This window comes from Schistocerca americana, chromosome 4 (genome assembly GCF_021461395.2).
Source record: "Schistocerca americana isolate TAMUIC-IGC-003095 chromosome 4, iqSchAmer2.1, whole genome shotgun sequence".
Classification (NCBI taxonomy): domain Eukaryota; kingdom Metazoa; phylum Arthropoda; class Insecta; order Orthoptera; family Acrididae; genus Schistocerca; species Schistocerca americana.
In genome coordinates this window covers 27,157,391-27,182,438 of record NC_060122.1, presented here as the reverse complement: position 1 = coordinate 27,182,438, position 25,048 = coordinate 27,157,391, and the positions used below count along the sequence as shown (strand labels likewise).

The window sequence follows — 25,048 nt, the reverse complement described above, 5'->3', positions numbered from 1 at the left end:
TCACAAGGTCGATTATAATGCCCATTCTGTGACCACAGCTATTCTAAGAACAAAATTTTCTTAAAAAGAAAAAGAATGGAATTATCCTTACATTGGAAGAATAACCCCTATCCATTTTTTATTTCTACAGGTATTGGGTGATGCAATATCACAACTGGTGCAGTTCCATGACTAAAATCAGTGCTCCAATATATATTCATACTATCTGATACGCAACTATCAGCATAAATTCATCTTTTACGTAATTAATTAACTGTGGAGTAATCTCAGCCCCAAATACCAGCCGGCCAGGGTGGCCGAGCAGTTCTAGGCGCTCCAGTCTGGAACCGCACGACCGCTACGGTCGCAGGTTCGAATCCTGCCTCGGGCATGGATGTGTGTGATGTCCTTAGGTTAGTTAGGTTTAAGTAGTTCTAAGTTCTAGGGGACTGATGGCCTCAGATGTTAAGTCCCATAGTGCTCAGAGCCATTTGAACCATTTTGAACCCAAATACCACATGCCTGTGGAGTAATTATGGGTCAACGTATTTTATTTTCATTCCAGTGTGCACGTCCTGTGTCGTTCATTGCCTTTTTTCACCCCTCCTTAATGTGTGTGGTCATATATGAATGTTTTGAATGTTATTGATTGGCTACTCCATGGAGTGTCCTGTGCACCACGACCAGATAATGGATATACTTGGAATGAGAGACAGCATTGGTCGTATTTTTTTGGTTTTTGTTTTATTAACCGCAAAATCGATTTTCGGTCACTTAGTGACCATCTTCAGTGCTGTAATATACAATTTAAATTGGTAGGCACTGGTGTCAACAAGCTTGTTGACACCAGTGCCTGCCAATTTAAATTGTATATTACAGCACTGAAGATGGTCAGTAAGTGACCGAAAATCGATTTTGCGGTTAACAAAACAAAAAAATACGACCAATGCTGTCTCTCCTTCCAAGTATATGTTTTGAATGTGGTAGCAGACGAACCGGAGAAGTGGTAGGTTTGTGAATATTTTACCAACTTAAATGCTGTCAGTGGAAGGTAAAGAGCAGGAACAGGAGGGCTTGGCCAAAGATGTGTAAAAGCTAAAAAGTTTTCCCACCGAGGTTGGTCACGGGCTTCCCCCACCACCTTGGGCCGGTCCGAGAGGGCTCAGCACGGCCATTTGTAGCGGGGAGTGTTTGAGGATAGGTGAGCGACCGGACGTTCCCTCAGAACGGCTGTGTCAAATAAGGGACAAAGGTATTTGAATTTCACTTATTTGTTAAACTCACCAGTTTCCTAGTGATAGATGTTTCAGTGATAATTATTTAGGGACCGATTACGATTTTTAGTCGAATCAATCGGATATGGAGTAATCTGAGAAAGTGATTTCCATTAGGTGCGACCAAGCGGTCCATAAATTCAAATCTAAATCTCCGTTAAACGTAGTAAGAAATGTTACAGCTTGCCTACTATTATTGATGAACATTTTTAAATTATCTTGTAACGATGTCGGAATGTTTTATTCAAAATTTGTACCGAGTGCGCGTTTTGTGAGACGAGTCCGTTTCTTTACAAGCGCTTCAAGCTAGCAGTATGCCGCCACAAAATCGTGCTCGATGCCATCTATGAACAAAAAAAAAAAAAAAAAAAAAAAAAAATAAAAAGAATCTTCTCACCAAAATGCTGTCGATATTTGATTGCCCGTGGTCATTACTTAGTGCATGTGAATGCCTGTCTTTAAAATAGGACAGTGACTAAGTGCTCTCCAAAACTTTCCCTTCCCCATAGGACTATGCAAATTGAAGCCAACACGGCTTGTAATTCTCAGGTGAGATATTGTGAAATAGAATTTCGCAAACAGTACCATGAATTTTCGTCAAACTATCAAATGCAAACAGATTAATCATCATCATCATCATTTAAGACTGAATATGCCTTTCAGCCTTCAGTCTGGAGCATAGGCCCCCTTATACAGTTCCTCCATGATCCCCTATTCAGTGCTAACATTGGTGCCTCTTCTGATGTTAAACCTATTACTTCAAAATCATTCTTAACCGAATCCAGGTACCTTCTCCTCGGTCTGCCCCGACTCCTCCTACCCTCTACTGCTGATTCCATGAGTCTCTTGGGTAACCTTGCTTCTCCCATGCGTGTAACATGACCCCACCATCTAAGCCTGTTCGCCCTGACTGCTACATCTATAGAGTTCATTCCCAGTTTTTCTTTGATTTCCTCATTGTGGACACCCTCCTGCCATTGTTTCCATCTACTAGTACCTGCAATCATCCTAGCTACTTTCATATCCGTAACCTCAACCTTGTTGATAAGGTAACCTGAATCCACCCAGCTTTCGCTCCCATACAACAAAGTTGGTCGAAAGATTGAACGGTGCACAGATAACTTACTCTTGGTACTGACTTCCTTCTTGCAGAAGAGAGTAGATCGTAGCTGAGCGCTCACTGCATTAGCTTTGCTACACCTCGCTTCCAGTTCTTTCTCTATGTTGCCATCCTGTGAGAATATGCATCCTAAGTACTTGAAACCGTCCACCTGTTCTAACTTTGTTCCTCCTATTTGGCACTCAATCCGTTTATATTTCTTTCCCACTGACATTACTTTCGTTTTGGAGATGCTAATCTTCATACCATAGTCCTTACATTTCTGATCTAGCTCTGAAATATTACTTTGCAAACTTTCAATCGAATCTGCCATCACAACTAAGTCATCCGCATATGCAAGACTGCTTATTTTGTGTTCACATATCTTAATCTCGCCCAGCCAGTCTATTGTTTTCAACATATGATCCATAAATAATATGAACAACAGTGGAGACAGGTTGCAGCCTTGTCTTACCCCTGAAACTACTCTGAACCATGAACTCAATTTACCGTCATCTCTAACTGCTGCCTGACTATCCATGTAAAGACCTTTAATTGCTTGCAAAAGTTTGCCTCCTATTCCATAATCTTGTAGAACAGACAATAACTTCCTCCTAGGAACCCGGTCATGTGCCTTTTCTAGATCTATAAAGCATAGATACAATTCCCTGTTCCACTCATAACACTTCTCCATTATTTGCCGTAAGCTAAAGATCTGGTCCTGACAACCTCTAAGAGGCCTAAACCCACACTGATTTTCATCCAATTGGTCCTCAACTAATACTCGCACTTTCCTTTCAACAATACCTGAGAAGATTTTACCCACAACGCTGATTAAAGAGATACCTCTGTAGTTGTTACAATCTTTTCTGTTTCCATGTTTAAAGATTGGTGTGATTACTGCTTTTGTCCAGTCTGATGGAACCTGTCCCAACTCCCAGGCCATTTCAATTATCCTGTGTAGCCATTTAAGACCTGACATTCCACTGTATTTGATGAGTTCCGACTTAATTTCATCCACCCCAGCCGCTTTATTGCACTGCAATCTATTGACCATTTCTTCCACTTCCTCAAATGTGATCCTATTTCCATCATCATTCCTATCCCATTCTACCTCGAAATCTGAAACATTACTGATCGCATTTTCACCTACATTGAGCAACTCTTCAAAATATTCCCTCCATCTGCCCAAAGCATCCACAGGATTCACCAGCAGTTTTCCTGACCTGTCCAAAATACTGGTCATTTCCTTCTTACCTCCCTTTCGAAGACTGCTAATTACACTCCAGAATGGTTTTCCAGCAGCTTGACCCATAGTCTCCAACCTGTTTCCAAAGTCTTCCCACGATTTCTTCTTGGATGCTGCAATTATCTGTTTGGCTTTGTTTCTTTCTTCAACATAACTTTCTCTGTCTACCTGGGTCCTGGTATGTAGCCATTTTTGATACGCCTTCTTTTTCCTTTTACAGGCTGCCTTGACTGTATCATTCCACCAAGCTGTTTGCTTCATCCTACTTTTACACACTACTGTTCCAAGACATTCTTTAGCCACTTCTAGTACTGTGTCCCTGTACCTTGTCCATTCCGTTTCCAATGACTGTAATTGACAACATTCAACTAACTGGTACCTTTCTGAGATCGCTGTTATGTACTTGTGCCTGATTTCCTTATCCTGAAGTTTCTCCACTCTTATCCTCCTACATATGGACCTGACCTCCTGCACTTTCGGCCTCACAATCTCAATTTCACTGCAGATTAAATAATGATCAGTGTCATCGAAGAATCCCCTGAATACACGTGTGTCCCTCACATCCTTCCTGAATTCCTGATCTGTTATTATATAGTCAATGACAGATCTGGTTCCCCTGCCTTCCCAAGTTCATGGTGTGGGTTCCTGTAGTCATGACCTAGTTCATGAACCACGGGCAACGTATGAGTGGCCAAGTAAGTGGTCCTGACAGTCGGGATACCAGTTACTTTGGAATAAGGCTAGGCATCTCGGACATATTCTGAGTCGTGGTCACCTTTATGCTCATACGGCAAAGACTACCAAATCCACCGGTTAGTCCCTCAGCCGTTAGGGGTAAAACCCAATGGGACTCGGGGCAAGTAAGGCTAGCAACCTGCTTCCCTGGTACTTTAAATATGATGCTGGCAACAATCAGAGCAAAATGCAAACAGATTAATCAAAAATAAAAATAGCTTTTAATTTGAAAGCAACTTCCGTTTATCGCCTGAAGAAAGAGTCACGTTAATAGCACTTACGTTTAGGCTGCCCTTATCTTAAGTTCTTGGCACAGGATTAGTTCAGGCCAACACGTAGTTGTCTGTGACTCCCCCATATTCCTACTGCGTTATCGGTTGCGACCGTATAAAATATCCGTAGGTGAAAAACAACACCCAGGAATAAAGTTCATTCGGTGATGGACTGTTGTGAAAACATAGGTGGGCAAAACCTTAGTCTATTAACGGGAGGAATAGTCAGAGAAGGTTACGTACACGATAATAAGAGTATGTCCAAGATCTTTTATCACAGCATGCCATATAAAAAGGACGAAAATTCCTGCAATTAGAAGTAAGCAACTCCCTTCTTAGCCTGCCATTATAAATTCAATAATAATGAGTATATACAGAACAGACAGGCAGAGTTAACGAAATGCAAACAAAATTAGTAGTGTCGTCATAAGGGAGCTTGCAACAGGAATAGATTAATATAAATCCCTGAGGAATGAAATAAATAAGAGGTGCAGGACAGCCAAGGCAAAATGTGAAGAAATCAAAAAGAAATTACTGTCGGAAGGAGTGACTCGGGAAAGGTAAAGGGACCAGAGAGGTAGTTCTGAAGTTGCGGTTGATAACAGAAGTAAGCGTGAAACAAATTAAAGCTCGTTAATAGGATTTATACATGTGGAAAAAGTATGTAAAACGGTGCAAGAAACTATGGATAAGCTATGCCGAAAGTCGGGTTATATAAAACATATACAAGAAACAAGCTCTCTGATTGAAAGAGTGTACGACAGGGATATAGATTTTCGCCCCTAGTGATCGATTTGTACATGAATGAAGGAATGACAGAACAAAAGAAAGGCTCAAGAGTTTGATTAAAATCCGGGGTGAAATGATATCAATGATAGGATTCGCTGATGGATATTGCTATCGTTAGTGAAAACGCTGAACGGAGTGAACAGTCTCATGACCACAAAATGTGGATTGAGAGAAAATGAAAGAAGACGAAAGTAATGAGAAGCAGCATAAATGAGAACAACGAGAAACTTGACACCGAAATAGGTGATCACGAGCTTAATGAAGTAAAGGAATTCTGCTGTCTAGGCAGCAAAATAACTCATGAGATACGGAGCAAGGAGGATATAAAAAGCGGAGTGGCACTGGCGAAAAGGGGCATCCTTGGTCAAGTGAAGTCTACTATATCAAACATCGGCCTTATTTAGAGGAAGAAGTTTCTGTGAATGTACATTCAGAGGACAGTATTGAATGTTAGTGAAATACTGAAAGTGGGAAAACCATAACAGAATATAATCGGTGCATCTAAGATGTGGTGCTACACAAGTATGTAGAAAAATAGGTGGCCTCATAAGATAAGAAATGAGTGAGTTCTGTGGAGAATCAGGGAGAAAGGGTATGTATGGAAAACAGTGGCAAGAAGAAGGGACAGGATGATAGGACACGTGATAGGATGTGCGGGAATAACTCCCATGGTGCAGTACAGGAAGACAGACTGGAATATGTCCAGTAAATAACTGAGGGCGTAGGTTGCAAGTGATGCTGTGAGATGGAGAGGTTGGAACAGGATAGGATTTTATAGCAGCCCTCTTCAAATAAGTCAGAACACAAGTGAAAAAAATAGATCCCCACTCACCCACAAAATTAATCGTATATTCATCCTATTATATTTTACATGGATAATACACTACAGGCCATTAAAATCACTACACCACGAAGATGACGTGCTACGGACGCGAAATTTAACCGACAGGAAGAAGGTGCTGTGATATGCAAATGATTAGCTTTTCAGATCATCCACACAAGGTTGACGCCGGTGGCGACACCTACAACGTGCTGACATGAGGAAAGTTTCCAATCGACTTCTCATACACAAACAGCAGTTGACCGGCGTTGCCTGGTAAAACGTTGTTGTGATGCCTCGTGTAAGGAGGAGAAGTGCGTACCATCACCTTTCCGACTTTGATAAAGGTCGGATTGTAGCCTATCGCGATTGCGGTTTATCGTATCGCGACATTGTTGCTCGCGTTGGTCGAGATCCAATGACCGTTAGCAGAATATGGAATCGGTGGGTTCTGGAGGGTAATACGGAACGCCGTGCTGGATCTCAACGGTCCCGTATCACTAGCAGTCGACATGACAGACATCTAATCCGCATGACTGTAACGGATCGTGCAGCCACGTCTCCATCCCTAAGTCAACAGATGGGGACGTTTGCAAGACAACAACCATCTGCACGAATAGTTCGACGACGTTTGCAGCAGCATTGACTATCAGCTCGGAGACCGTGGCCGCGGTTACCCTTCACGCTGCATCACAGACAGGAGCGCCTGCGATGGTGTACTCAACGACGAACCTGGGTGCACGAATGGCAAAATGTCATTTTTCCGGATGAATCCAGATTCTGTTTACAGCATCATGATGGTCGCATCCGTGATTGGCGACATCGCAGTGAACGCACATTGGAAGCGTGTATTCGTCATCGCCATATGGTATGGGGTGCCATTGGTTACACGTCTCGGTCACCACTTGTTCGCATTGACGGCACTTTGAACAGTGGACGTTACATTTCAGATGTGTTACGAGCCGTGGCTCTACCCTTCACTCGATTCCTGCGAAGCCCTACATTTCAGCAGGATAATGCACGACTGCATGTTGCAAGTCCTGTACGGGCCTTTCTGGATACAGAAAATGTTCGACTGCTGCCCTGGCCAGCACATTCTCCAGATCTCTCACCAATTGAAAACGTCTGGTCAATAGTGGCCTAGCAACTGGCTCGTCACAATTCGCCAGTCACTACTCTTGATGAACTGTGGTATCGTGTTGAAGCTGCACGGGCCGCTGTACCCGTACACGCCATCCAAGCTCTGTTTGACTCAATGCCCAGGCGTATTAAGGCCGTTATTACGGCCAGATGTGGTTGTTCTGGGTACTGATTTCTCAGGATCTATGCACCCAAATTGCGTGAAAATGTAATCACATGTCCAATGAATAACCGTTTATCATCTGCATTTCATCTTGGTGTAGCAATTTTAATGACCAGTAGTGTATATAAAATTTCGTAGTTTTACATCCTTTGAATTGTCAGCGGTATAGCGGGGGCCATGAGTTAGTGTTGAGTACGCACCACGAGGAAGGTCTGTCGGGAGATCTTGTAGAGCTTGGCGGCGGTGAGGCAGAGGGGCCTCTGGACGCGCGCCATCACGATGCACAGGGAGCGCTGGAAGCGGCCGCCAGCCCCCGGCCAGGCGCAGCTGTAGGCCGACAGCCGCAGCGCGTCGCTCTGCAACAGCGGGGCCGCGGGGCTGCTGCACTCCACCAACAGGTGTTAGCGAGGTGCACTGATGACGGCGCCACACTGACAGCGTACACTCCAGTACTCCCCCAAGTGGAGCACAGACATGCGCTACATGTTGGTGTGTGTCACTGAGTGGACTACTCATACACTGAGGCGGTAAAAGCTCTGGGATACTTCCTAATGTGGTGTGGGACCTCCTTTTGCCTGGCGTAGCGCAGGAACTCGACGTGGCATGGTCTCAATAAGCCGTTCCAAGTCTCCAGCAGAAATACTGAAGCATGCTGCCTCTGTATAGCCGTCCATAATTGTGAAAGTGGCGCCAGTGCAGGATTTTGTGCGCGAATTGACCCCTCGATTAAGTTCTACAAATGTGTGATGGGATTCACGTCGAGTGATCCAGATGGCCGAACCATTCGCTCGAACTCTCCAGTACTTTCTTCAAACCAATGGAGAACAATAATTGTGGTCTGGTGACACGGGACACTGTCACTCATAGAAATTCCATGGTTGTCTGGGAACGTTAGCTCCATGAATGGATAAAAATGATCTCCAAGTAGCCGAACATCCAAAGGACCCTGTCCATTCCGTGTAAACGCAGGCAACACTATTACGAAGCCATCATCAGCTCGCACAGTGTCTTGTTGACAACTTGACTCAATTTCTTGTTGAGGTGTGCACCACGCTCAGACCCTACCATCAGCTCAGAAACAACTGTAATCAGGACTCATATGACCGACTTTTCCAGTCGTCTAAGGTCCAATCGATATGGTCACGAACCCAGGGAAGGCACGGCAGGCGATGTTGTGACGTTAGCAAAGGCACATGCGTCGGTCGTCTGCTGCTACAGCCCTTAACGCCAATTTTCGCCGCACTGTGCTTACGGATATGTTCCTTCTATGAGCCGCTCTGATTTTTTGCGGTTATTTCACGCAGTGTTGCTTGTGTGTTAGCACTGACTACTGTACACAAACGCCGTTGCTCTCAGTCGTTAAGTGAAGGCCGAAGCCCACTGCGTTGTCCATGGTGAGAGGTAATGCGTGAAATGTGGTATTCTCGGGACACACTCTTGACACTGCGGATCGCGGAATATTGCGTTCTCTTACGACTACTCAAACGGCGTATCCCATGCGTCTAGCTCCACCAGTCTCCTAATTCCCGTTGTGCCTCCATAAGCACGTGCGAAACGTTTCCACTTGAATCACTTCAGTGAAAATAGCAGCTCCGACAAAGCACTGTCCATTTCTACCTTACGTACGCGATCCCCTACCTGCATTTGTACACGTACGACTCATTATCCCATGATTTTTGTCACCTCAGTGTAGATAACGAGAACAAAAAATTGTTCCAATGGCTCTGAGCCCTATGGGACTTAACATCTGAGGTCATCAGTCCCCTAGAACATACATGCATGCCCGAGGCAGGATTCGAACCTGCGACCGTAGCGGTCGCGCGGTTCCAGACGGAAGCGCCTAGAACCGCTCGGTCACACCGGCCGGCTAACGAGAACAGAAACAGGGCCTACAGCACACTACGGGACAAAAATTTTCGATCGCTAATGATAAAAATATACACTTCATCGCAATGGACGAAACATCCTCAAAACTAAACAGACCAACAAATACTTCTTTCCCTCTTTTTATATTGAGTACAATACAGTATGCTTTACATTTCAGCCTTTTCAAAATACTGACCCCATGCTCTCAGAACAGCTGCGCAAACACATGGCTTTCTGGAGGTAGGGTAGTGTTTTTGCAGGGCTTGCTGTCCAACACGTCTGTATATTAGTGCATAAATCTTCAACATTAAATAACCCCAGATTTATGCCCTCCCTGTCAAGTTCAATCCCTACGAGTTAATGTGGTTTACGTCAGGTGACTGACTTGCCTAGACCATACTTTTCAGTGCCCAACATTTCTCTTTTCTACTGACGTGCCGTCTGCACAATTTTGAAGCATGTTTGGGATCATTGTCCTACTGCACAACAAACTAATCACCTATAAGTTTACCGAGCGAGGTGGCGCAGTGGTAGCACACTGGACTCGCATTCGGGAGGACGACGGTTCAATCCTGCGTCCGATCATGCTGATTTAGGTTTTCCGTGATTTCCCTATATTGCTCCAGGCAAATTCTGGGATGGTTCCTTTGAAAGGGCACTGACGAATTCCTTCCCCATCCTTCCCTAATCCGATGAGACAGATGACCTCGCTGTTTGGTCTCTTCCCCAAACAACCCAAACAACCTATAAATCTGTTGCTAGAAGGAACAACGTTCTTGGTCAGTATCCTCTGATACCCTTCCATGTTCGTGTTCCATTAATTCTCACTAGATCGGTGAATTTATCGCCCGCAAAACATCCGCACACCATGTCCGACCCTCCACCGTGCTTCACCGTAGGCGTCACACACTGACTATCCATCTACGACTTGCACTTGTTGCATATTTCCCGTACAGGGGAGACATTTTAATTCATAGTTTCTTGCCCGGTATCGGCAAATAAATAAGATATTCCAGTGAATGTGTTGTTTACAATGATAATGCAAAGTTCCTTCCGTCATGCTTGCATGCACTGCAACATCATATTTATTTGTCGATACTGGACAAGTGGCTTTCAGTTAAAATGTCTCCTCTGTTCGGGAATATACGTAATGAATGTACGGATGCCGGTTTAGACTTACGGTGGATGACATATGGAAGTTTTGATGTTATCATGGCGCGTCCTTGAATAGCGTAATGGTGAGGCGACCGTTCGAGATAAGTGGGAGAGCCGGCTTCGAGACTCTGTGCCGCACAAATTTTCATTATTGTCATTACATTATGCAGCTGATGGTACCCCACATTCGCAGATGCAAATACGTTCCATGTCCTCCAGTTTTTGTGCCAACTGTAATCTTTTAACCTTATTTTCTTCGCGTTATAAAGGTTTTTTGCACCCCTTTAAACGTTGTTCATGAAAACGGTGTTACTGTCTTCAGACGCATATTGTAGCTCCTCGAATACTACGCTATGTGATCAAAAATATCTGTACATCCCCAAAAACATACGTTTGTCATATTAGGTGCATCGTGCTGCCATTAGGTACTCCATATCAGCGACCTCAGTAGTCATTAGACATCGTGAGGGAGCACAATGGTGCGCTCCGCGCAACTCACGTGGTCAGGAGATTGGGTGTCACTTGGGTCATACGTCTGCACGAGAGATTTCCACACTCCTAAACATCCCTAGGTCCACTGAGGATGTGATAGTGAAGTGGAAACGTGAAGGGACATGTTCAGCACAAAAGCGTACAGGCCGACCTCGTCTGTTGACTGACAGAGACCGCCGACAGTTGAAGAGGGTCGTAATATGTAAGAGGCAGACATCTACCCAAACCGTCACCCAGGAATTCCAAACTGCGACAGGATGAACTGCATGTACTATGACAGTTACGCGGGATGTCAGAAAAGTTGAATTTCAAGGTCGAGGGGCTGCTCATAAGCCACACATTACGCCAGTAAATACCAAACGACGCCTCCCTTGGTGTGTAAACATTGGACGACTGAACAGTGGAAAACGTTGGGTGGAGTGACGAATCACGGTACACAATGTAGCCATCCGATGGCAGGCGGTGGATATGGTGAGTGCCCGATGAACGTCATCTGCCAGCGTGTTTAGTGCCAACAGAAAAATTAGGAGGCGGTGGTGTTATGGTATGGTCATATTTTTCATGGAAAGGGCTTGCACCCCTCGTTGTTTTGCGTGGCACTATCACAGCACAGGCCTACATTGATGTTTTAAGCACTTTCTTGCTTCCCACTGTTGAAGAGCAATTCGGGGATGGCGATTGCATATTTCAGCACGATCGAACACCTGTTCATAATGCACGGGTTGTGGCGGAGTAGTTACACGACAAAAAAATCCCTGTAATGGACTGACCTGAATCCTATAGAATAGCGGTGGGATGTTTTACAAGGCCGACTTCATGGCAGGCCTCACCGACCGACATCGATACCTCACCTCAGTGCAGCACTCCGTGAAGAATGGGCTGCCATTCCCCAAGAAACCTTCCAGCACCTGACTGAACGTATGCCTGCGAGAGCGGAAGCTATCGTCAAGGCTAAGGGTGGGCCAACACCATCCTGAACTGCAGCATTAGCGATGGAGGGCGCTGCGAAGTTGTAAGTGATTTTCACCTAGGTGTACGTATACTTTTGATCACATTGTGTATTTACTTCCTCGCGAATTTCAGGTGCAGTACGAGTCCTCTGACGTTTACTCCGTACATATGAGAACTAAACTCCTTGTGTAATGTTAGGGTCTTCCAGATCGCATTGGCACAATTTATTTGAACCACTGCATTGCATGCTCATAAATTAGTTGGAGGTGTTCACGCTATTTTAGAAGCACGTTACTTTGATAATAGGAGCAACGATGTATATGACATAATCTGTTACCAAAAAATCATCCATAAAATCCTTTAAAATGGGTTGAGGCCGAAATTGTACAATCGTACAGGAAATAAAGAAAATAGCAGCTGAAGGCTTCAAGAAATCATCTAAAAAAACAAAAAAATAAATCTAATCAAATCGATGAGGAGAAGTTCGCATGGTCCTCTTCTCAGCGTTATCTGTATAAGATACACGCAGTGTATACTGACAAAGACAGCCGAAGAGCTGTGTTTGTAGAACTGCGCCCTGTGCGAGTTGCCTCGTACACACGTATAATTCTCACAAATACGTATGCGTTAAGGAACGTTGTACAGACATCATGCACATACCACAGAACAACTCACGGCAAAACAATGATTCTCCTTGTGGTACAAAGGAAAGGTCTAAACAAAAAACACTAAAAGATAGATGTGGTAAAGGAGTCGTTATCTCCCCCAATTCTCTTATGAATTGCTCGGCATGATGAAGTGACTACCCGACCGTTGTGGGTCACGTAACGAAGTATAGTCACGTTACAGCTCAAAGTGGGGTGCTTTGGTATCTCGCCTTACAAGCGCAAAAAATTTATCACGGAAAATACCTTTGCGGGAAGCTGGACAACTTCATGCTAACGCTATTAGCTTTACTGGCAATGCTAACGAGAAAGGGGATATTGCCGTTAGAGAAGATGACGGAAGGTGTAAGCAAGCGTTGGAAAGCAACAATTAAGTAAGTCAGTGGTGTGCACATTACGGAAGGACGGACATGATGACTAATACAGCAGGGTTCAAATATATCTGCCCCAAAGTAAAATGCGCGTAACAAATATTTCGTTGATGATCTGAATAAATGTGATTAGGCACGAATTTCTGTGACATTATGAAGAATGCAACGAAATACAGTCTTTCCAAAATGTTTATAGTTTTTGTCGCACACAACTGGAATTCCAGGCTAGCATAGAAACTATGAGAAAAAAACTGTTGTAGGAGATTTGACTGTAAAAGGTGCCAGCATGGACGAGTCATTATGCTGGACTAAAGAACATACATGGGCAAACTACACTAGATTTTTTACGAAAAATGAAGCATCAGGGGAAGCAGCAGTTCCGTTAAACGTAGTGTGGACTCGTAGCCACTGCACTGTGGATAAATGTTGCAAGGTGACAATGAACGAGTAGTGTTGTCGATCAAAAGTGCCAGGCAACATTGTCAGTTTCATGTTCACTTCTCCCCTATCGGTATGCGAGGAAAACGTTAGACTATCACGTAGAAATGGAGCACCGGCCACTTTGCTTTCTCCACTGACATGAGTTTTTAGAAAATTGCGCCCTTTCTGCTTCCACCATACCAGCTAGACCTAACTCCTACAAAACTGGTCCAAAATGTTGCAAAGAATAAGACGAGTAGTCGTAACATGTCAACCATTCCCTCTCTCACCAGAAATAATAACGGCCAATGCTTTTGCTGCTAATACGCATCAGATTTGTCGTGTTTATACTCAAGCAGCTTCTCAGTTGGCCTCGGAAAGCTGAATGCAACCCTTTCCAGACTTTTCCATCAGAGAGAAATTTGAGGTGCCCACCGGGAATTGGCCTGTGGCTTCAGTGTTATGAGCCAAAATCTTTAACCACACTTCATTCCACTTCCCTGTAGCCATCCCATTAGTTTTTACTGGTGTGGCGCTAGAAGACTTGAAAAGGCGTGTATCAGCCCGAAACATGTGTGTACTACTACTAGAGGAGAGACGGACGGGGAAATAGAAAATATAGTGAAATCATTCGCCATACAAAGTGTCGCCATGTCATCCTCGACTGAAACAGCAAATAAAGACAGCAGAGGCAGCTGTGACTAGTAGCGACATCTAAGACAATTAGTCTTCTATTCCCCCCCCCTCCATCCCCCCGCCAAGGACCTAAACTGTATACATATCTGCCTTTAGAGTAAAGTCTATGTGCGACTGAGTGAAAGTTTTCTAAATACATGTTTGTAAATACAACGCATTTTTTCTTGCTGCACCCTATTTTATTTCTCCAAGACGCGTTTCGCCTTTTTCACTTTAAGGCATCATCAGTAGGGTCTAGAATGATACATTTTTGTTTTAATATGTGTTATTTATATTTTATAAAACAATTCACGTCTTGTTTTTTATGTAAATAAGTGATTACCTACAGTTCTTCGCGTTTTTCGTTTGCATCTGGATTTCCTCTCATCTGGTAATATGCTGGAGATCGCACTGCAACTCTATTTACAAAACATTAAGCATATTTTTATGTTCTGAACTTTTTCTCTCCATTTTTCATCTTGTTTGCCTTTATTGTTGTGGTGCACTATCAGTCTTCCGTCACTAACTACAGATATTTGATCGAAAACTGTAATTTCCAGACGTAGCCAGCCACTGTGAGTTCACTGTGTGTCTCATCCTGTTTGGTTTGAAGAATGTTGAATATGACCGTAGTAGCTGTCAGAGAATGGTTGAAAGTTTTGATGTTCAGCTGATTTGAGTTTAGGTTTAAATGTTTTGTGCAGACGTTCGTGGACAAGTAAGTGCAAAGGGGTTAGGTGGTGGTATTATTATTATTATTATAGTCCTGTGTTGTAGTGTTTCTCTATTATCTTATCTATTAGTGTAAACAATGATTTGTTTGGCATGTTTACTTGACAATTCAACAGGGTTTTCTTTTCTTTTTGGTTTTCTGTTTATGGTAATTTTCTTGCTGGTTTGTGTTTCCATTTCATTTGTGTACTGTCTTGTGTTTTCTCTTATATTTTGCTGATTGTTCTATGTTGTTGCTACAGTACTGTGTGCTTGTGGCTATGTTTGGTTCTGTTGTGATGTTGTCAATGGTTTTGTGCTTTCTGATTTTATTTTACTTCGAATTTTCTTATTTAGGTTTGTAACTATGTCAACATTGTAGCCATTGTTGTGGGCTGTCTACATTATGAATTTACGTTCTTTTTGATAGTTTTCTTTGTTGGGTGGCACTGTGATGAGGCTATGGAGTATGTATCGAAGCACTGCTTGCTTTTGTGAGTGTCGATGATTCGAGAATTGGGGAATGCTAATGTTAGTATCTTTGCATTTAAGGTAAATTTGAAACACATGCTTATTGTTTTATTTTATGATTTTTATGTACAGAAAGTTAATTTGATTATTCCGTTCTCTTTCCATTGTGAATTTTATATTTGTATTTACCTTGTTAATGTCAATTTGTTATGTTTCAATTTTTCTTTGTGGTTCGTTTATTAAAGAGAGGACGTCATCCATGTACCTGAAGCAATATAGTACACTGTATTCTTTTGCTACTATTTCTGCGAAAATTATCTGTTCAGTGTGCTTTATAAATATATTTCCTAATCCCCCTGAGACTGGAAACCCCACTGGTAATCCATCTTCTTGTAAATAAAATTCATTATTGAATTGGAAGTAATTTTGTCTGTTATAAGCTTTGTTAATGCATTTCATTTCTCTGTTCATCACGGAGTTGACTGTCCATTATAGAACTCGCAATGAATAACCAAAAACAACCCCAAACCGCAAAAAAATCCATGCGTATATACTCCCCCATCCCCCCCTCTCTCTCTTTGTCTGTCTGTCTGTCTGTCTCTCTCTCTCTCTCTCTCCCTGTCACACACACACACAAAAACACTATGTAAACAAACCAAACAGGATGAGGCACATAGTGAACTCACAGTGTCTGGCTACGTCTCGACATGACTGTTTTCGATCAAATATCTTTAACTAGTGACAGAAGACTGATAGTGTACCACGGCAATAAGGGTAAAAAAGACGAAAAGTGGGAAGGAAAAAGTTCGGAACGTAAAAACATAGTAAATAGAGTTGTTGTACGATCCCCTGCATGTGACCAGATCAGAGGAAACCCAGATGCCAAGAAAAACGCGAACAACTGTAGGTAATCACTTATTTACATAAAAAAACGAGACGTGAACTGTTTTATCATGTACAGATAACTGATACCAAAGCAAAACTGTATCATTCTAAATCCCACTTAAAGTGAAAACGGCGGAACATGTCTTGGGGATATAAAATACAGTGCAGCAAGAAAAGACTGTTCTTAAACACCGTCCGTATAGGCCTTGAAGGCGCAGCGGTACCGACCGGCAGACGTTTCATCTTCAGCCCTCAGGCGTCACCAAAGGTAGGTGCGTTGGGGCATGTGGTCAGCACACCGCTATCCCGGTCGTTGTCACCTTTCGTGACCGGAGCCGCAACTTCTCAGTCAAGTAGCTCCTGAATTGGCCTCGCGGGGGCTATCTGTACCATGCTTGCCAACAATACTAGATACACTCGTACGGTGACCCATCCAAGCGCTAGCCAAACCCGACAGAGCTTAACTGCGGTAATCTGAGAGGAACTTGTTTTACCATTGCAGTAAGGCGTTGGTGGTTTTTATTTACAAAACAAAAATTTGTGTACTTGCTGCGGACGATGGCCGCATAAACAAATTAATTAGTTTTCCAAATGTTTGCGTAGCGTGTATCTGAGGCAGGACGTGGGTACCAGGCCGCTATTCAGCTAATGGGGTGTGGGGAACTGCCTAAATATCACATCCGAGCTAGCCGCCACATCAGCCCTGATAGTTATACTGCCGGACGGACTCGGGTCGGGGTGTCTCCCCAACACAAAAGCTGGCGCTTTTAAGCCTTTTTCATGGATGTGTAGTGTCCCTTGGTGATTTTTACGGACAGTGCGTGTGCAATGAACATAAAAATAGTGAATAACATAAAATAGACAAGACTTAAAAGGCATTTGTAAAGAACTATATCAGTAATATTTATGAAAACCTGTAACGTAAATACTCTGATGCGAAAAGGACTTATCGTAGTGATAATATATGGAAATCAAATATTGGTATCTTTGTGTAATTATATATACGATGGCCAGAACATATCTTCTTCTACCGCTTCTTTTGTTCGTTGGAGATTTTGGGTAGCGCTTAACGCTTTCAGATGTTCGTATTGTTTTCTCTCCTACACGATGTTAAGGTGTGTATGTGAAGTATTGCTTAAAATATATATATCAAAATAGTTCATGTTATTATTTCAAGGTAATATAAGTACCTCATCTCAATGTTTCACTTGCAGTGAAAGATTAATTATTATTTTTCAGCAGCTACGACGCCCAAAATCCGTTATCGCTGACGGGCAACAATTTGCTGCCATTACGCGGCAGATTCAAATATTAAGTTATTTTGCAGATTTCATTCATAGCAGTGGCTACTAAATCATTTTAAACCATTATTTACTTTGAGTTTGAGGATTTCAGTAATTTGCATTTACAAGAGTTTAGATATTTTCAGCGATATCAGTTAAAGCAGATCAGTGAACTCTGGCCTGGACTTCATTTCGTGTAATTATTAACTTGTAGGGAGCCTGGCGCTCATCTAAAACAAAATCAAGCATATATTTGGCCTCCTACAAAGTATTCAGCTTACAGCTTATATTGGCCCCGCCTACGTAATGAAAATGATTAATGTTTAAGTCTCATCTTACGTAGTTTTAAGTAAGGAACCAATATAAATGTCGCCCGGTAACGTTGGGGCGTGAGGGAAAAAAATGGTAGTCATGGAAACATATGTATATTACTTAATTCTGCATGTATATTAATACAATACAAATTTTTATTTCATGTATAGCCGTCACGAACGTGTGTACCAGAGAAGAACCTTGATAGACCCTGAGAGGATAAGGAAACATATACGAACAGAAAAGAAAAAAGGTAAGGACCACTAGGCATCAATCCTTGCTGCATAGGCTTGGTATCATGAAAGTACAGGAGAGTAGATGGTACATGGTGCGTAGTGGAGTAGGAAATAGTTTGTATTTGTGAAAAGAATCGTTAAGCAAGTGGTAGCAATGTGAGTTTAGAGATATTAGCCATTTTTTAGAAAGCATAGTCTGCTCCTATAGTCCAGCACCAGTATTTGTAGTAAGTAGGTACACAGTGAAAGTGTATACCGCTAAAGTGTGTGAAGCAGTTTGTGTGGATTTCTTGTTAGTATGGGTAAAGTTGGCCGAGTTATGCAGCCACCACAGAATCAGGATACAAATATGCGGGATAGTTTTCCGTTATTAAGCGATGTTCATCGTGATAAGGAGATGGTAGACGTTACTACTAACCATAGGAACGATAACGGTGGTAAGCTATTTTCAGGTGAATCACCAAGATCTAGTCAGTACATGGAAGTACCAGAACAGATAGCCGATACCAATGCAAGTAGCAGTATCACAATGAATAGCTTAACGACGACGCCTGTATGTTCGCGCTACCCGACCTGTTCGCGGAATTTCTCAGGAAGTTAGAAGAGAGGGACAGGTTACGGAAAGAAGAAACGAAAGAAAGAGATAGAATCATGGAGGAACGAAATAACCAGATACTTAAACAAATAAGGGAACAAGTCGAAGAGCGAGACGAAGCATTAATAGAGCGCATAAATGAACAGTTCTAGAAAGTACAGTCGGAGATAAATGAAATGAAAAACGCATACACCGCATTGTGGAACATAGTCAGCAACATGGCACAAGACGTGCAAACGTTGCAAACGGCACATACAGTTATAAAAGACGAGGCTGAACAACTTACACGCCGTACGGAAAACCTTGAAGTAGTTCAAAAGGAAACTATAGACAAACATTTAGCCGAACAAGTTAACAAAGTAGAACAATAATTCCAAGATTGGCTAACTGAGAAGGACAGTCAGATATCGGAACAAATAGAGAATAAAGTGCTATGCAGCAAGTAACGAACGGCGTACTGTGTTTAACGAAGGCGATGTTGGCCTGATATATTCGACGATGCCCTTTGGTTACACTGACTAAAGGATTCTTCTAAGAAATACCAAATTAAGATAACCTGAAGATGCCTAAATAAGGTGAATCGCGTCGTTGAAAAATAAAAAACTAAAATTGCACCGCGTCAGTTTTACAGGAATATGATTTAAAGATCATGTACATTAAAGGAAAGCTAAGGAAGTTATAGAGGGCGTGTCTGAAGTCAAACTCCTACTCATGACGTCACAGCAAAAAAAATGGTTCAAATGGCTCTGAGCACTATGGGACTCAACTGCTGAGGTCATTAGTCCCCTAGAACTTAGAACTAGTTAAACCTAACTAACCTAAGGACTTCACAAACATCCATGCCCGAGGCAGGATTCGAACCTGCGACCGTAGCGGTCTTGCGATTCCAGACTGCAGCGCCTTTAACCGCACGGCCACTTCGGCCGGCGACGTCACAGCAGCACCGACGCAAGTATCTGTAACTATTTAAGAATATCGTACAATTGCAAGATGAGGATCCTACGTGGGAAGAAATAAAGCAGTCAACAAGACAGAAGCAACCAAGTAACCAAAACTCGCAATATAAACGAGAGAATAATGTAGTGTATCACAGAAACAACACAGATTCCGAAATATGGTGCGTGTGTATTCCCCACCAATGCATAGAAAATTTTGTTTGTTACACTCATTAAGCGTGGTGACACGTGGGAATCCAAAAATGTGTTGCCATCATACGAAGGTACTGTTACATTCCAAACCTCAAATATGTGGTACAACGGATAGTAAGGACATGCGAAGTTTGCCAGAAAGCAAAATCCAACAATCAAGGCTGCAAAACAGGACTACACCTGATAATTCCTATCTATCCACTTCGACTTGTATCTGTGGACGTCACGGGACCACTACCAACCGCTCGTGGCGGCGTAAAATATTTCCCGTTTATGATACGTTTACGAAGTATGTGAAGCTGTATATGATGGAAACCACCTCGGCCAACCCTATGATACAGCGTGTATTAAAGGACTACATCCCAAATGTGGGAAAACCTCAGAATATTTTGACAGACAATTCAAAATATTTTACGGGTCGTTAGTGGAGGGCATTTTTATGCAAACAAAACATCAGGCATATACTATTCACGAGATTCCACCCCAAAGCGAGCCCCATGGAAAGAATCTTCTGCGATATCAATTGATTTGTAAGAACATATGCACACAAACAGCATACAAAATGGACGGAACTGGTACCGTTATTTGAGACATTACATAACAACTTGCCTCATCCTTCAACAGGCTACACGACCCACGAATTATTATGCCACACTTCGGAACCCAGTGAACGCACTACACCATTGCCAAAGCTATCACACCCGGATAAAGGTCAGGAAGAGAAAATAAGGGAAGCAGTAAGTAACATAGGAAATTGTGCTCACCGGAGAAAATTACGGTATGACAAGGATATACATAAAGTCATCGAAACGAAGGCACCACAACACCGTCACATGTGACGTAACACATGAGAACGCAGGGTGTCCGTAGTGTACCACTGTGCTATCAGAGTTCCTTCGTGTACTAGCAGGCGTGACCTGGTGCCGAACCCCGTGGCTCGCGACACCTCGAGTAACACCGCCGTGACCCTGCAAGACACTGGAAGACGCGGACCTATCCGCAGCAGGCGGCCACGCCTGGGGTGGTGCGGCAACGCAGCACGCCTTTGATCAGCAGTCCATGCTTCACGCGGCACGGTATTCCCCCCAGACATGACCGCCCGTGTTGTGGTATTAGCGGCAACCTACGCGTGACACAGTAATTCCCTCGCCCGGTTACTGCTGATCTCTGACCAGTGATGCAGGATGAAACAGAATTGCGCAGGCAGTCCATTCCTTGTTCTCAAACGGCAGACACTGGTGTTAAGGGGTCACGACGTGCTTGCTGACAATACGTCGACCCCCCCCCCCCCCCTCCTCGTGGTTGTCAGACGTGGTCGACCGGATATTTGGCGGCGGGTGCGCTTGCCCTCAGGTTCCCATGCAATCCAACACTGGGGCACACTCACATTCATATGCCCCACAAACCTGGACATTATAATATTCGACCAGCGATCCGAGTGGACACCCACATTGAGATCCATTTCATTTCATATTCTGCCAGATTCAAATGCTGACACCGCTGTCTAGCACAAGCAAGTATCATCTCCATGTCGTTCACTGTGAAGCCTGGACAGCTTATGCTCTTCACGACCCTTATGCAGGGTGTATCATAATTAACAGCGTAAACTCACATAGTAATTACACAGTAGTTCAAACAGAAACTTCAGTTAACACAGTCTCGATAATTTAGTTTGTGGTTATCAGCCAGTGCTGACGTGATTCTATGTGAACCCTACATGCTGTTGTGTGGTGTGGTCTTTGTTTACATTGTTGAGAAGCAGAGTTGTGAATGGATACGAAAGTACAGCACACAGTCAGAGTGGCACACACATCAGTTGTTCGTGAAGTGGTAGTTGTGTTGCACGTGTGTCGATCGTAACAGGGAACGTTACAGTAACGAGACGCATGCAGATGCATTTCGCGTACGATAAGACTGACGGCCATCCACAGGATGTTGCATTTCCATACCGAGAAGCATATCCTGGCCGAAGGCACCCCGAGACTCGAACGTTTACAAGTGTGGATTAACCAACGACTCCAGGAAACTACGAGCATGCTGCAGGAGTGGGCAGGCCTGCACGAATTACGCCACTGCTTGAAGATGTGGTGCTGGAAACAGTCGAACACTCTACAGGCATGTCGACAAGGAGTCTTGCCACACAAATTCCTGGAATGAGCCGCAGCAGTGTTTGTAGAATACTGCGTTGCAGTTCAATTTATCCGTAATACGTCCAGCGAGAGGTGGACAACGTGCGAGTCAAACGTTCTGTCAGTGGATGCAACGACAAGCTGTGCGCAACCCGACATTTACCATTAACACTGAGGCCTATCTGAGCTGCGTGTGTGTGATTACTAATAGGAACCGCTCTGCGGGAACGTCTTTGCCCGGTTGCTAAGTGGTGGACGCTGTTATGCTAGGCGGCAGGGATGTCGGCATGCATGGCATATGTTAGGAGTTGTTGGCTTATTGAAGGCACAGTGTGGTAGCCACGGTTTGCTGCTGCTGTGGACGTGTTCCACTTCCTGGCGGCCTGATCGCAGGGCTGGAAATGGCTGCCTGCAATGAGGACTGTTGGTGGTGTGACGTCCATCTGGATTAGAGCCACTGGCCAGTAAAAGCGTTTCGCAGATGGCAACCTGGCTTGGAATTTCTTCTCAGCTGAAAACGGTTGGTATCGTTACGGTGAGCAACTGCCTTTTCATGAGACAGCAATTTGAACGTGTTAAACACATGTCCTAAGCCCCATAATCCTGGTTACGTTGCATCTAGCAAGTCCGTTTTCTGTGCCTTGCATACAACCAGGCGAGAGAGCACTCATCGGTCAGTTGTATTACAACATTTGTGGCCATTCTTAGTACACATTGTGAACTGCTGAGTCTGCGTGTGCAGACTCAGCGTGTGCCGTGCTTTTGAAGCTGAAGAGATCGTTGGTGATCACACAAGCTTTGCGTGTTGTCTTGTCAGTCTTTTAGTGAGTTGTGCTCTTAAGAGAACTTTTTTAGATCTTCCTTACTGGTTTGCATTTTGTGTCTTTGTCTATGCTGTCCAGTTGATGCGTATATCTACTGTGTTATAGGAACTTCATTAATATAATTTCGTATTTCGTATGTTGCAGCGGAGCATAGGAGTATTATTATTATTGTTTTTGTGCATATACGGTAAAGAAGCCCAGAAGGTGGCCTGGCTGTATAGTACTATATGCTTGGTGTCCGTCTCCTAAACTGACAACTATTTCAAAACAAAGAGGCACCTTCACGTACTATTTAGTTTGTGAAGTCAGTAGGTAATAAAAGTATCTGACTTCTTTTATTAAAGAACTTCGCCAGATTGTTAAATCTGTGTGCATCTATTATAATTTTTGAACACCTGAACCACTTTGCGTACGAGATCAACCCTTTGCAACGCTGTCACGAATTGCTGTTGTTATCTGTTATTCTGCCTCCCTCTCCTGCCCCAGTGGGCGAAAGTTGATTTGAGGAATTACTGTTTCTGACCGTTCAAATGCGCTAAATTTTGTTTTTCGATTGTCAAGAATTTCTTTTATTTAAAACAATTTTAATATGCTTGTTGGCGCAAGGTGATTTGCCTGATTCATTAACTGGGTGTCAGAGAGAATTTTACGTAAATACTTACCGGGCAATACATGCTATTGCTACCATACAAACTCAATGCACGGAATTACCTTCCATTTCGCGGTATCATCTTGCAGAATGGTTGAGGAACTTGCCTCAGAGCAACGCCGGAGGACGTGGTACATGTATGATGGAACACCGGGACGTATTGTTGCTGTAGTGACATGACATCCAGCGCGCCGCTATGGCCAATGTGGCTTGGGCGAGGAGGACCTGTACTGCGGCCTCCAGCATCACCCGATATGAACCACATGGATTTCTGTGTCTGGGGCCACCTGAAGGATACAGTGTACGCCACTCTCATTAACATAGTTGGAGTACTGTGTCCGAGACTTAGTGTTTCTCAAGAATTTCGAACTGATTCGTACGTGTTTGAAAGCATGCGAAACTCTTTGTGGCGAAGGGCAGGTGCCTGCATCCTGGTACACGGGCGATACTTTGAACTCCTCCTTTAACTACGAGTACAGTCATTTAACTGCTATCGTGTTCATTCAGAACATCTGCACTTCTACCAAAGTATCTCTATTAACTTTTTTTTTAATGTTTCACAGTATTGCTTCCTTTTCGCAACTGAGATGACGTTTACGTAGGATCAAGTCAGTGATGTCTGGTAACCAAACAATTGCAATTATCTTGCTAACGGTTCGTTTCTGGTTCAAAAATGGTTCAAATGGGTCTGAGCACTATGGGACTCAACTGCTGTGGTCATAAGTCCCCTAGAACTTCGAACTACTTAAACCTAACTAACCTAAGGACATCACACACATCCATGCCCGAGGCAGGATTCGAACCTGCGACCGTAGCGGTCGTGCGGTTCCAGACTGTAGCGCCTTTAACCGCTCGGCCAGTCCGGCCGGCTTCGTTTCTGGACCTATACGTAGTGGGACTTGTTTGCTTCAACTATCGTGTACTTTCAATTGTGTGAGTGTGCGCTTTTAATTATGATACACTCCGTATATCCTACCAGGCCTGGAAACAACACTGTACGCAAACCACACTCATGCACTCTGGTGGCCGCTGCACTAGTGACAGAGGACTGTAAATCTTATCACTTACATACCCGCTGACTGCGTGTCAAGCTAGAGTGACATCCGTTGGTCTTCCGGGAACTTCTTTTTCTTCTTTTTTTTTTCCAGGCAGTGTAGGATCTCGATCACTCTTCCTGTAACATCTACGCATGCAAACACACGCCCATGCGTACGTCTGACATGCCAGCTTACCTGCTCGAGCAGCTCGTTCCCGTACCAGCAGTACATGAACAACTCGTAGAACATGGTGGCGAGGTACGTGGCATAAGCGGGCATCTCTTGTCTCTTCGTCGACTGAAACAAAGGTGAAGAAGCTGACAGCTACTTGCAGAATGCTAATACGAAAGCAACTTACAAAATAATTACAGAATTTCTGCACTGCAAAATGTTTACCCAGTACAAAAACGGAATGCATACGATGTAAGAGATTACAGGCATATCACTCTCCTCTACAAAATGATCAATATGCTCACTAAAATTAACAAACATACTGGATTTTAATGAAACAAAAGAACAAAGGCTTTAGTACAGAATGTAGCACACTGGATCCTTTGCAAGACATGAACGAAACTATAGATCTTCCTGTTTTGAGGGTTCTTATATTTTCACAAAGCTTCAGAGCTAATTTTAACAAATCTCAAGACACACAA

At 43.5% G+C, this 25,048-nt stretch overlaps 1 protein-coding gene across 1 annotated transcript in view; it reads right to left on the bottom strand.

Moving 5' to 3' along the window:
- Positions 1 to 25,048, bottom strand: part of LOC124612552 (odorant receptor Or2-like) — a 170,473-nt gene that overhangs the window by 24,348 nt on the left and 121,077 nt on the right. Inside the window, exons 7-8 of the mRNA XM_047140827.1 lie at positions 24,591 to 24,692; positions 7,721 to 7,876 (exon numbers count right to left, since the gene is read on the bottom strand). Of these exons, the coding sequence (XP_046996783.1) occupies positions 7,721 to 7,876; positions 24,591 to 24,692 (258 nt within the window). The remainder of the gene's footprint in view (positions 1 to 7,720; positions 7,877 to 24,590; positions 24,693 to 25,048) is intronic.